The sequence below is a fragment of the Mesoplodon mirus genome, assembly GCF_964341445.2.
Source record: "Mesoplodon mirus genome assembly, chromosome: 1".
Classification (NCBI taxonomy): Eukaryota; Metazoa; Chordata; class Mammalia; order Artiodactyla; family Ziphiidae; genus Mesoplodon; species Mesoplodon mirus.
Window position 1 is genome coordinate 37,286,666 of NC_138976.1, and position 12,892 is coordinate 37,299,557.

The 12,892-nt window shown below is 40.0% G+C and overlaps 2 protein-coding genes across 5 annotated transcripts in view; both read right to left on the minus strand.

Moving 5' to 3' along the window:
* The window catches only part of PTBP3 (polypyrimidine tract binding protein 3), a 102,364-nt gene extending 98,214 nt beyond the window's left edge, over positions 1–4,150 (minus strand). For 2 of the 4 annotated variants that reach the window (XM_082623224.1, XM_082623223.1), the window contains exons 1-2: positions 3,952–4,036; positions 990–1,023 (exon numbers count right to left, since the gene is read on the minus strand). In XM_082623224.1, the coding sequence (XP_082479350.1) occupies positions 990–1,023; positions 3,952–3,959 (42 nt within the window). In that variant the 5' untranslated portion in view covers positions 3,960–4,036. Of the gene's footprint in view, positions 1–989; positions 1,024–3,951 lie in introns of all 4 variants that reach the window. The other 2 variants (XM_082623227.1, XM_082623225.1) reach the window with 2 other exon arrangements.
* Positions 4,151–4,344: 194 nt separating this feature from the next.
* LOC309801761 (uncharacterized protein) lies at positions 4,345–5,555 on the minus strand (the record flags this gene model as incomplete). The annotated part of the gene is made up of 1 exon (XM_082616696.1): positions 4,345–5,555. The coding sequence occupies exon 1, from the start codon at positions 4,804–4,806 to the stop codon at positions 4,345–4,347; it is 462 nt and encodes a 153-aa protein (XP_082472822.1). The 5' UTR covers positions 4,807–5,555.
* Between the last annotated feature and the right edge of the window lie 7,337 nt (positions 5,556–12,892).

Here is a 12,892-nt window from a genome sequence, read left to right on the forward strand (position 1 = left end):
TCAGATCCAATAAAACCAAATGCAGAAGTGTTGAAATTGTTAGCTAGAGATGATGGACAGAAAGCAGCAAAACAACTTTACATAAAATACATATAATATACACATGAATTATTTCCATTTTCTACAGTAATATGAACTGTAAGTGGTCTCTAGAACTAGATTCTCAACTCAGCTGCACCAAATACCAAATTGCTAAAAGAAATCTTAAAACTTCCATTTATATTTTAAAAGCCTCATATTGATGAACTCGATTTGTATTTTAGAATCCAATAAATAAGACTTTGATAAAACTGAAATGACTTATAACTTAGAAGAATCATTACTGTAAAATATTAATTATCCAGCTCTCCCGCTGTTCACCTTTTAGACAGTACCCTCCCCTCATTGCTGGCAGCGAGGTACAATGAAAAAAAAGGTCAGGTTTGAACCAGAAAGACATGGGTTTGAACTCTGGTGCACCACACCTTGAACACAAACTTTCTGAACCTATTTTTTCATCTCTAAAATGGGAATATTAACACCTACCTTGAAGAACTGTTTCAATTATTAGTGAAATATATGTAAAGCATCTTGCATATAATAGGAATTGAAGAAACTTTAGCTGCTATTATTATTTTATTACTCATAAATGCATCCAAGACAAGATAAAAGAAAGGACATGGCAGGAAAATAAACCAGAGCCTAGGTTACATGTAACTGCTAAAACAACAAAAGCAAATAAATACCCTGATAGTTCAAGCGAAATTTGGGGCTAAACTTTTTGTTCACATTTTATATAAACAAGATAATATTGTAACCACTCTTTATAAACACATAAAATCCAAAATTAGCTACAGGTCTACTTATGTTGGAGCTAAATAAAAATGAAATTATCATCATACAATAAAACAGATAATTTTATGAACAGGTGAGATGATTTCACCATTGGAAAAAAAATGCCAAAACTAAGATTTAAAAATGCTTATGAAAGGATATTAAAAGATTCCTACCTTTAAACCGACTGCTATAAGATCTGTAACAACACTGTATGGAAAAAGTAAAAAGAGAAAATGGAAAACAAAGTTAGAGAACAAGTTTTAAAAAGACAGAGATAATAAGATAAAGAAAAAAAGAAAAAGCATTATAATAACAAATAATAAAAATAAGAATGTGATGAGTTGTGAAATGTTAATACAAAGAAAAGTGACGGGACAGTCTAGCAACAGCAGAGTGTAAAAGCAAAGCTTTAATAGCAATGTAAGAAACAAATAATAAATCAAATTCTCTTTTGGTATTTAGAAAAATGTAGTTGTGCTTCAATAAAATGAGTACATGTTTATCCATTTACCTCTATTTAACAAATCCAAACCAAAACTTTAAATCACCAAAGTTCACTCTTTTAAATCACTGGTATGAACTATCGTATTTAAAGTTTTAAATGAAACAAAACCAGTGAGTGGATTTTACAGAAATAGACGGTAACTTGCAAATTTGCATCTACCACCCAAAGGGCTCACCAAAATATAGCTAAGACAGTCTCTCAGAATTAAAAACACAAACATCAAACTTCAGACATCAAAATTTTCAAAGGTTTGTTTTAAAAAAAATTCTACCACATCAAAACTGTGTTTAAGTATCAGGAGGAAATGAACACACACACACACACACACACACACACACACACACACAAACAGTTGGGATTTGAGGTGGAACTAGAAAGATATGTTGACTGGTGGTTTGTTTTTTTAACTATCCAAAATAATGAAAAAGGACTTTTTTCAGGCTATGGAAGAATATAGAAATTTAAGTAGCCTCCTAAAAGCATAAACTCACTGTGTTCAAAACCATATCCCGTAACACCAAGATGTAAAAAACCCACATAGTTCTGCCAAGCAAAAATCCATCTCTTCCAACCCCCCAAAAAACTGTCTTCAATTAAGTTTGTCTCCATATCTCCTAAAAGAAAGCTATAATAAAATTCTATATATTGTTAATAACCTGCCATCATTACTTAATAAAAGTAAACAAGTTTGTTTGTTTAATGATGCAAATTTAATTGTTTTAAACAATAACCATGTAGAGTTAAAATTTTTTCTTTTGAAACTTAGATTTTGTTTGAAATTTAAATGTGATAACTGACATTTGTGCATAAAAAATTAGATTGTATAATATGTACTACGGTATTGGTCCCGATGCAAAGAGTAAATCATGCTGCTACTTGAACTCCCAAATGAACTTACCTTCCAGTATGTCTTACTGCCCCACATATTTAAACCAATAAACTCATTCTTAGCTTTCAAACCACATTTAGGGTGAAGAGAAAGTTAACTTCTTAAACACTATCTGAAAGAGTAAGTCTGCACTTCACAGTTGCCCAAGAGTTTAACAGCCAAGATGCATAAGCCAAGAGTCCTCTTTCTTATCACTATAAATTTTCCAATACAAAAAGCTAGTCTGCTTCCATATCTCAAGTCAAACCACTAGTCAAGACAATTCACTACACACAGTGAAATACTACTTCCACAGCCTTTCTCAACTGAAATATTGTCATAATTATACAAATAATTAAGATAGCAAAATTCTACACACATATAAAGTGTAATTTAAAAAGGTGGTGTGAAATGAGTTTTCAACGATGCTCTCAGAGAAGCTTCAATTAAACAATAAAAATAGGTTCAATTAAATTTTAAAAATACTTTGGAGAATATCACCACCACAAATGAAATCTAAAATTGCACTTTGTCTAACGTCTGTAACAGTGTGCAATGTACATTCAAATGGGTTAATCCCATATATGATCATATAGACTTATTATAAAACTAGGATAAACGAAATCTAATGAAGGCAAAAATTGTTCGAAGATTCCATCGTCTTTACACAGCACAATTACAATCAACTATATGGTAACATGTACGAGGCTTTACTGTTCAAGCAAGTTCCATATACTCCACAACCAAAAGGTCTACAGAAATCTTGTCATCAAAATCAAGTAAAAGGCCAAACAAAATCTCAAGTGCATAATGAAAATAAACAAGTGGATTTGTAGGCTCTAATAGAGATTTTTTTTTTTTTTTTGGATCTTGATGCACATAGGCTACGACCTTCAACTAATTCACCAAGATCCTAATCTAGTTGTTTTCTTAATCATTCAAATATCTGTCTGGTCCCACCCCATAATCCTGGGTCCTCAGAGAAATATTTATATCGGTGATCCTAAATCTTTATTTTGGCCACAGACCTCATTCACTTTTAAAGCGTTTCAAAGCTCCCCGAAAATCACACTATTTTGCATACATCGCAGGGAATTCACAAGTTTCTTGGGGGCGGGGGGTTGGTAGGGGCACGCGTCCCTGGTCACCGAGTCCAGACGCCCGGTGTACGGTAATCGTTAACAGAGCTCCCAGCACAAGCCCGGAGACCGCGTGGGACCCCGGCTCCGGGACCAGGTCGCCGTCCAGACGTGTACCTGCGCGTGCCCTCGCCGTCCGCCACTCCGCGGCCACTCGCCTCCCCGCCAGAGGAAGCTCCAGCGCCCGCCCCACCTCTCCGGTAAACAGCAACTCTCCGAGCGGGAGAACGCCCGCCCCGAGCGCCGCCTCCGCCTCCCCCAGCGCCGCGCACCATTTTCTGAGAGGAAGTGTCTGGAGGCCGGGCCGGGCTCCCCGGACGCTCGGGCAGAGGGCGGACCTCGGCACCCGCGGGCTGCACCGGGCTTTCCTCCGCTTCCTTGGGCGAAGGGTGTGAAGAGGCGGACATTACGGGGGCGCCGCGAGGGGGAAGGAGAGGCTGCGGCGGACCGCCCCTCCGGGACTCGGGACTCTCCGAGGAGGCGCCCGGAAGCCCCGCCGTCGGGCTCGGCCCGGGCCGCTCCTTGGGCCGCCGGCGCCGCACCCGGCTCCGCCGCTCCGGCGCGTCCGGCCGAGAGCCGAGAAGAAGCGGGCAAGCGCAGCCCGGTGGCCGCCGAGCACTTACCCATCCATGGCCCACACGGAGGAGCGCACAGTGCGGAGACTGACGGGCCCACCGCGAACGGAGGGAGGAGGCAGCGGCAGCAGGGCGGCTCCGGGTACCGGCAAGCTGCGCTTCTCTAGAGCTCCGGCCGGTCGAAGGTGGAAAGAGAGTGGAAAGCAGGGGCGGAGACCAGGGACGCTCCCGCCACCGCCGTGCCCCCGCCTTCCCCACCCCCCCGAGCGCGTCCCCGCCTCGCCTCACCCCGCCCCTCAGCGTCGACGCCCTCCCTGCGCCCCGCCCACAGCCGCCCTCCAGCTCGGCTCCAGGGCGCCCTCTTCCTGCGGCCGCCCTGAGGCTCCGCCTCCGGGTGCTCCGCCCCGGCGCGCGCGCCCCGCCCCCACCTCCCTCCTGCGCTCACGGGAGCGCGCGCCTTGTGCTTCCCGCTTCGCCGCCCCGCCCGCGCTCCCGCGGGCTCCGCCGGCCTTCCGGCTTCTGCGCCCGGGGCGGCCTAGCTTGGACACCTCCCTCTACCGGCGGGAAAAGCGTTGGGGACCCGACTCCGGAGAGTAGGTAGGAGTGTCCTGCGAGGGCCCCAGAACCGCCGCGGAATTGCCCCGGGTGGGCAAGGCTGTTGGTTGCTCGGCCCGGAGCAGGGAGGCCCGGCGCGGGCTGTGGTCTTCGGAGCCCCAGGCCGTGCAGCCCCAGGAAACGCCAGTCACCCGCCCGGTGACCCTCGATAGGTGTGGTTGGGATGAAGATGAAAGAGGGGAAAGAGACTGCCCCGAACTTGAGAATATTTACGTTTTTATACAGTTTTAGTCTCTGAGGGCTTTTCGACCTCGACTGTGTAGGATCGAATTTGTGGGAAACATTCATCGCACAATATGGAATGGCCACTGTATTGCTAGCATTTTATAAAAGTTTCCACATTCTCCCTGTAAAACAACAACAAAAACCTATGAGGGAGTGATTATTCTCGTTTTTCAGATGAAAATTTAGACATGAATAGAATGATTTGCCTACAGTTTCACACCCGCTAAAGCCCTTTCCTCATAGTCTGAGCAAAATTAGAAGCATATAACTAGTGGCAACTCGCTTTTTTTCCCTTTTATATTCTGTTTGGTTCCGAAATTGAATGCTTTTTCAATTCAGAGATCGCCAAAACGGGAGCCACTAAACGCTGTCCTCCACCAAATTCTTAACCTCCTGAGTAGAAAGAGGGGGCCGCTCCCTCTCATCCTCATTTGAAAAGCCAGTAACAAGAAGCTCAATCATCTATCCTTGCTACTATCCCTCTTTTTAAAAGTGGGTGCTACCTAAAAGATTTAAACTGTCGATTCATCCATCATTAACTTAATATTTATTACTTACTCTGTGCCAAGCACTGCAGGGCTATCCAAGAAAATCAGGTCCCAGCCTTTGCGGTTGCATGGATTCCTCCCTTAGTTTATTTATTATTTATTTATTGACAAAACAGTTTTCAAACAGCTCAGGTATCTTATTCAGAGAGATCATTTTTAAAATACTGTATCTAACCTAAATCCCACTTTCCAAAAGGTCAAATATATTTGTTTTGTATGTTAAATCTAAATACTAATTGCAGTTGTAAACATTGCCAACTTACATTGCTAGATGGATATTAAAAATATCAGCAAGATAAATAGCTGATGCGGTCTTGCCATTGTTGTTTTAGGGATATATTCTGTTGATGAAATTTCCTTAATTTTTTTTTTTAGCTACACAAGTAATAATATGCATACATGCTCATTTGGGAAATTCAAACAATATTAAAAAGTTATAATTATTTTTCTTCACAAGCCACCCACTGCCCACGATAACCAGTGTAACAATTGTGTGTGCATCCTTCCAAGACCCTCACTGGTTTTTGCTTTTCTCACGTAAAAATCCTGGAGATTTTTTTTTCATGGCAGTACTTTTCATTTACTTAATTCTTTTTAATACTGCATTGTATTTCATAATTTCATGTGCCATAATTTTATTTAACCTTTTCCAAAATAGTGGAAATTTACAGTTTCTAATTACTCAAAATAATTAACAGTATTGCAGAGAACATCATGTATGTATGAACATCTTTGCACACATATAATTATATCTGAGGAATAGATTGCTAGAAGCAGAATTGCAGAACAAAGGGCATAAGCATTTTCAGATTTCATAAATATTGCCAAAATGATTCCCAAAAAGCTGAACCAATTTACTCTTTATTTTTTTTTAAAAAGTTCTATTTCTCTTAGCCAATGCCTTAAGATAACTAATAAATTTCAATATTAAAAAATAAAGGGGCCTCCCTGGTGGCGCAGTGGTTGAGAGTCCGCCTGCCGATGCAGGGGATACGGGTTCGTGCCCCGGTCTGGGAGGATCCCATATGCCGCGGAGCGGCTGGGCCCGTGAGCCATGGCCGCTGGGCCTGCGCATCCGGAGCCTGTGCCCCGCAACGGGAGAGGCCACAACAGTGAGAGGCCCGCATACCGCAAAAAGAAAAAAAAAAAAAAAAAAAAAAAAAAATAAAGTCTATCTCAAATTCACTGTCCATGTTACTAACAATAACTCTGAAAAGTCTCCAGTGTAAAGTATACCTGACTAAGATGAATAGAACTGTATGGCATTTCCTAAACACTTAACAACCAGTTTTACAACAGAAGCCTAGATAATCAGAAAACTACTCAGGACAGAAAACAAGGTGAAACTTTGCCCTTTCCCCTGCCTCTTGGTCATAAGTTTAAAAGACTTGTGATGGATTCAGCTCCACAGGTTTGTGAGTTTCTCTGATTCAAAAACAGTAGATAGTATGGAATTTAGTTATGCTATGACACTTTTAGAACCCTAGCTATCCCCATAATCCATATGGCATTGGAAAACCGTGGCCTTCTATAATGTCAGCAGAAGTTTCTGAGTTTCTGGAATGATCAGATGTCACCCACATGACCTGGCTTTGCATGAGAGCTTTATGTTCTGTATACTGGCTTCTTGATGGTAAAGAGGATAACACATTCTTTATTTGCTAATTGCTAATTGCTCTATACTTTTGAAAAGTAAGACAGTTACAATAATTTAGTTTATAAATTTTCTAGCATTTAACCTTCCTGTGTTTTTATTCTAATATTTTTTCTTTTTTTTTTTTATTCTAAGAAATTCCCCTGAAACACCTTCATCTGATAAGAGACACCCCTGCCCCCTCCATTATTATGTTTGGACAAAATGTAACCTTTGAACATTTCCCTTAAGGCATTGCAATATGCAGTGGTAGTTAACATTTAACCAGCATTATTACCCTATTCATGTTTATAGGTAAGACTTCTTAAGACAGAAAAATAATACAGAGATGCCAATGTAAGTCAGAAATAAGACCAGCCATTTGATGAATCTGGGAGGTGGACATTTTAATATCATTTTATCCCCTGATAAATATAAAACCATAATTGTTAACATATATATGCTAAGACTCAAACATGAAATTATACTGAGTGAAAAAAGCTAAACTCAAAAGGCTACAAACCATATGATTGCATTTATATGACAGTCTCAAAATGACAAAATGACAGAGATGGAAAACAGATTAGTGGTTGCCAGGTGTTAGGAAATGGGGGGCGGGGGAGTTGGATATGGAGCGAGAAGGAGATGAGTGTGACTATAAGGGAGTAGCAAGGGGTATGTTTGTGGTGATGGAGCAGGACTATAGCTTGATTGTGGGGTGGGTTATACAAATCTACACATGATAAAATTGCACAGACCTTTAGACACAAGTGCTTATAAAACTAGCAAAATCTGAGTAAGATTTGTGGATTGTACCAGTGTCAATTTCCTGGTTTTGTTACAGTTATTAAGACGTTACCATTGGGGGAAACTGGGTGAAGAGTACATGGGACCTCTTTGTACTTCTTTTAAAACTTATTGTGAATCTATAATTATTTCAAAATAAAACAATAAAAAAAGAAATATTGCAAAGTGTTCCCTTAATACATGTTATTTGTTCAGTAGTTAAGCAATAACTTCAAAGGCTTAAGAAAAATGTGTAGGTGTATAATTCATATTTTTCGGGCTCTATCAACTTAGTAGGCAGACTAGGTTGTAATAGCTGACACACACTGAGTCTTCTCAGTCTGTTGTATGATGAGCCTTCCTTCAGAGTCCTTCCCAACTGTTTGAGGAGTAGAGTTGAAAGTGTTTCCTGCACACTCACCGACCTCTCTGCCACCATGAGTTATGTCCGTTTTCCTCAGCCTGTTCCTGGCCCTGATGTAATCATTTCCATGTAAAGCTGCTAGCATGACCAGTGCTTGGTTCAGGGCACTCCACCATTTGCACTGAAGATGCTGTCTCTCGTCACTGTCCTATAGTAGCAGTTGCCAGCCCAGTTGCTCAGCTGAGGCATGGACATTGAGCAGTGGATTTTCAAGAGTAATTTTTCTTTTTGCCATACTGTATCACTGAGGTCCCAGCGTCTCTCAGTTCTTAATAAAACAGCCCTTTCCATTTTCATTCTCAGAAAATCCTTTAAGATTTAGGCATGAGTCTGGGACAAGGCCGGAGAACAATCTGAGTAATAATCACTACCCTCTTTTGAGAATCATCATTCCCCTTAAGCACTGACCTTTTGTCCTTAAGACTGGTACACTCTACTCTCTACCCTGAGGGTGTGTTCTCACCTAGGAGTTTCCTAGGCCCTGCTTGGAAGTAGATCTCTTAGAAATAGAGGACAACATACCTCTTCAGAGATGCTTAAGTATATTTGATCCTGCCTGATTTCAAACTGAGGACCCTCCCCCCCATGCTCACAAAAAGGAAATTCTATTCACTACAACAAAGAACTAGAAAGGGGCACTGTTTGAGTTAGGTTAAGGAACACCTCTGAAATGAATAGTACTGTATGGTAAAAGAGTGGTCTAGAGCCAGACTAGCTAGTTTAGAATCTTAAATCTTTGTGAAGTCTGTGCAGCATTGCATTGCCCTGGCCAAGCTCATAGTGGAGCAGAACGTCCCATCCCAGCCATTGCCACCCCTGGGAGAAGAGGCTTTCCCAGTATCAACAGTTTAAAGATTCTCAATGATGAATTCTTGTGGCTACCAACCTGTTCGGCTGACGCATGGACACTGAGCAGGTGAACATTGCCTTTAATGACAATTCCTGAGGATTCTGACACCTACCTACATTATGTGGCCAGATCAGGCCATTTTGGCACCAAGGGCTTGGCATCACACTTGTGTCAGGTGAGAAGAATGCCAAGATCCTCAGTGATGGGCAGGATCACTTTGAGGTCAATATTAATGAACTCTGATGAGATAGACATCTCCTCCTACATTGGATAGACCCTTTAGAGGACACACAGGTTGGGGGTGAAGTAGACACTGCTGCCACCTACCCCTGAGAATACCCTGTCCCCATCCCAAGGCTTTCCTCTTTTGCATCACCACCACTCCTAAACCCCCATTTCCTGATTTGTCAGAATTTTTTTAAACAAAACTTTAAAAACAAAAAAAGTTTATAAACCAGCACTTACTAAAAGTGTGAACTGGGACAAATTACCCAACTTCTCTGTGCTTCAGCTTCCTGAAGAGGGGATAATAATAGTACTTTTCTAATATCTTTTAGGGAAGGTTTAAACATCAATTCATGGAAAACACTTAAAACAGTGTTTAGCACATGGTAAGTGCTCAGTAAGTTTATACTTATTAATAATTATTATTTCATATTACTATTATGTGCTTACAAAGCATCAGAATTCCTTGAGAACATAATTCAAGAATCATTTGTTTGGTGAGGACTGTGAAAAGGTGCTGGTTTATAAATTGTTAACTAGTCCCTAACAAGGTAAGAATGGAATATGAGAATAAGAGTCTAGAAACTTTCAGAGCAAATTGACAGAGAAATATTTTTCTTGAATCTAATAATAAAATTGGATTAATATTCTGTATTTGTTTTTTATTTCAATTTTTAGTTATTTTTATTGTATTTTTACAAAAGGATTAACCCACAGAGGATTGGAAAATTTTTTTCAATGGTTCTTTACCACAATTTTAGATTTTAAGTTCAATTTTTTTTTTTTTGGCCGTGCCACATGGCTTGCAGGAGCTTAGTTCCCCAACCAGGGATCAAACCCAGTCCCATGGCAGTGAAAACGCTGAGTCCTAACCATTGGACCCGCAGGGAATTCCCTTATGTTCAGTTGTTTTTTTTTTAGTCTAGTTTTTTGTTTGTTTAATTTTTATCTCTTGGCCACGTGGCATGTGGGACCTTAGTTCCCCGACCAGGGATTGAGCCTGCATCCCCTGCATTGGAAGCACACAGTCTTAACCACTGGACTGCCAGGGAAGTGGCTTTTATGTTCAATTTTTAACTTTTTAATTTTATAAGTAATATATGAATATATTCTCTTTTTGAGTTTTTTAATCTTTTATTGTGGAAAATTTTAAACATAAAAATAAACGGAATTGTTTAATGATCCCCAACTACCAATCACTGATAATTTTAAAATTATCAGTGTAGAGCAGTAGTTCTCAAACTTTAACATGCATCAGAATCAGCTGGAGGGCTTGTTAAACAATTTGATTGTTTCTCCTTCAGAGGTGGGGCCCAGTAATTTGCATTTCTAGCTGGTGCTGTTGCCACTGATAGTATGGGAACCAAACTTTAAGTGTCCTTGATGTAAAGGGCTAAGATTCTTCTGTAGCCACTACTTGACCAAAAGCTGTTTATTTTGCAACCCCTAACCCTACTACCCCTTAGCTTCAAGCATGTGTTTCTTGGTAAACCCAAGGCAGACTATATTTCTAATAACTTTTTTTTCTCCTAACCTGAACCCACAGAATGTACTTTTCCGCAGTTACTCTCAGGCATCTACTTCTGAGAACTGATAACAGAGTTTTTGCCTTGTCCCCTCTTCACATTGTTGCTTCATCGTCCATTTTTCTCATGAGCAACTTAAGTGTCTATGAAGTTTTCTTTCTTCTCACTTGTTTTCTAATAGTCTTACTCTAGGACTTTCTACATCAATATTCTGACATTCTTTTTTCATCTATAACATCACCCACTCTCCACCATTCCACTCAATTATTTTCTTTTAGGTAAAATTTACATACATTGAAATCTACAATTTTTTTTTTTTTAAAGGATGCATCCATGTAACCTTGTAATTTACACCTCTGGACTGCTTTTAAAGAAAAGATACTTAAGTAGTTGACCTAAAATAATTTTCTAACTATTGATTGAAATAGTTGCATTGACTAAAATAGCATTGACTTAGTTTTATTATAATGGCAGTTAAATATTTAGAAACATTAGACTAGATTCTTACCCAACAGTAAACAAAATAGATTTAAAAATTAAATGTAAAAATTCCAGAGGCTATAGAAATCCAAGTTAACAGTTATTAATTTCAGGAGACAAAATCGTTTGACTATTAAAAAAAAAACCCTTGTTCACAATGTGAATATAGTGCTGACTCCTGCAGTAAAGGTTCTTTGGCCAATGATATGGGAGATGCTCAAAATATTTAGTAACTGGCGCTAATTGGGTATCAACCATTCGAAATTAATGTCCTTAAACTACTAGTAGGGCCAAACGTTTGTAAATTAGCTGGATACCAGCATGGATATAACTTCACGACAGTGGGCAATGTGGCAAAGACTCAGTTGTATCAATAACTTTCTATGTACCTTCATTTCTTAGCATGCCATGGTATTTGCCCTCTATCTGAATCAAATGCATCATCTACATATCAAGCCTCTCTGCTCTTTTCTCATTAGCCCAAGACAATTAAAGTGGCTCTAATGGGTAGGAAAGCAAATAGAAATACAAACATTGGCACTAAATTCATATGGTAGTACTTTGTTGTGAAAGTTATCCACCTGATCTGGAGTATCATTATATGATGTTTTAGATGTTATAAACACAAATGTGACAAATTGAAACATAGTTGCAGAAAACCCTCAGACCTCCATGAGTGTATTCACAGACCTATTTAAGAAGCATTTGCCTGAAACAGTTCTCAAACTTGAGTCATTCCAATACCAGTTCCATAATTCTTACTCTATCCATGTACCATCTTCACTCTTGTTTACTTAACATTTTTCTTTAAATCACTTCACTTTTTTACCTCAGTATTTTTATTTTAAAATTATTTTCTTTTATATCACTATCATAAATGGAAAAACCACGATCACTTGCCATAAGAGCTGTCATAAATAAAAACAAATACAGTGAAAACAGAAAATGTTATTAAATTCTACCTAGATACTATTATCTACTGAAGGTTCTAGAACAGAGGCCTATCTCTCCTTTTAATAAAAAGGGAGAGGGACTTCCCTGGCACTCCAGCGGTTAAGACTCTGCGCTTCCACTGCAGGGGTGTGGATCCCTGGCTGGGGAACTAAGATCCCACATGCAGCAAGGCCTGGCCAAAAAAAAATTAAACATTAAAAAATAAAATAAAAAGGGAGATTACCAACAAAGTATTGATGTAAGAAGTATACTAGCACCAAAGCAACTATACTCCGATAAAAATTGATTAAAAAAAAAAGTATACTAGCACCAAGAGGAAACTTCTTCTGTCTCTGTAACCGAGCAGGACACTACGGGGCCTTCCAGGACAGACCCCACCCGCATATCCTCTGCTTTAGCTGCTCTCTGAAGTACCCAGATAATAGTGTTTGGGTAGTTCCCTGGTGACCTAGTGGTTAGGCTTCAGGGCTTTCACTGCAGTGGCCGCGGTTCAATCCCTGGTTGGGGAACTGAGATCCCGCAAGCCGAGCGGCCAAAAAAAAAAAAAATAGTATCTGATGCACATTTCCTGAGTTATTTTACAGATGCTAAAACCACCATCAAATGGAAGAAATTAACTACTTGATGATCATGAGCATAGCCCCCAGACCTACTGGCACATAAGGATTAATAATGTTGGCCCCTGTGACACTGCCCTGTTACCTCACCATCAACCAATCAGAG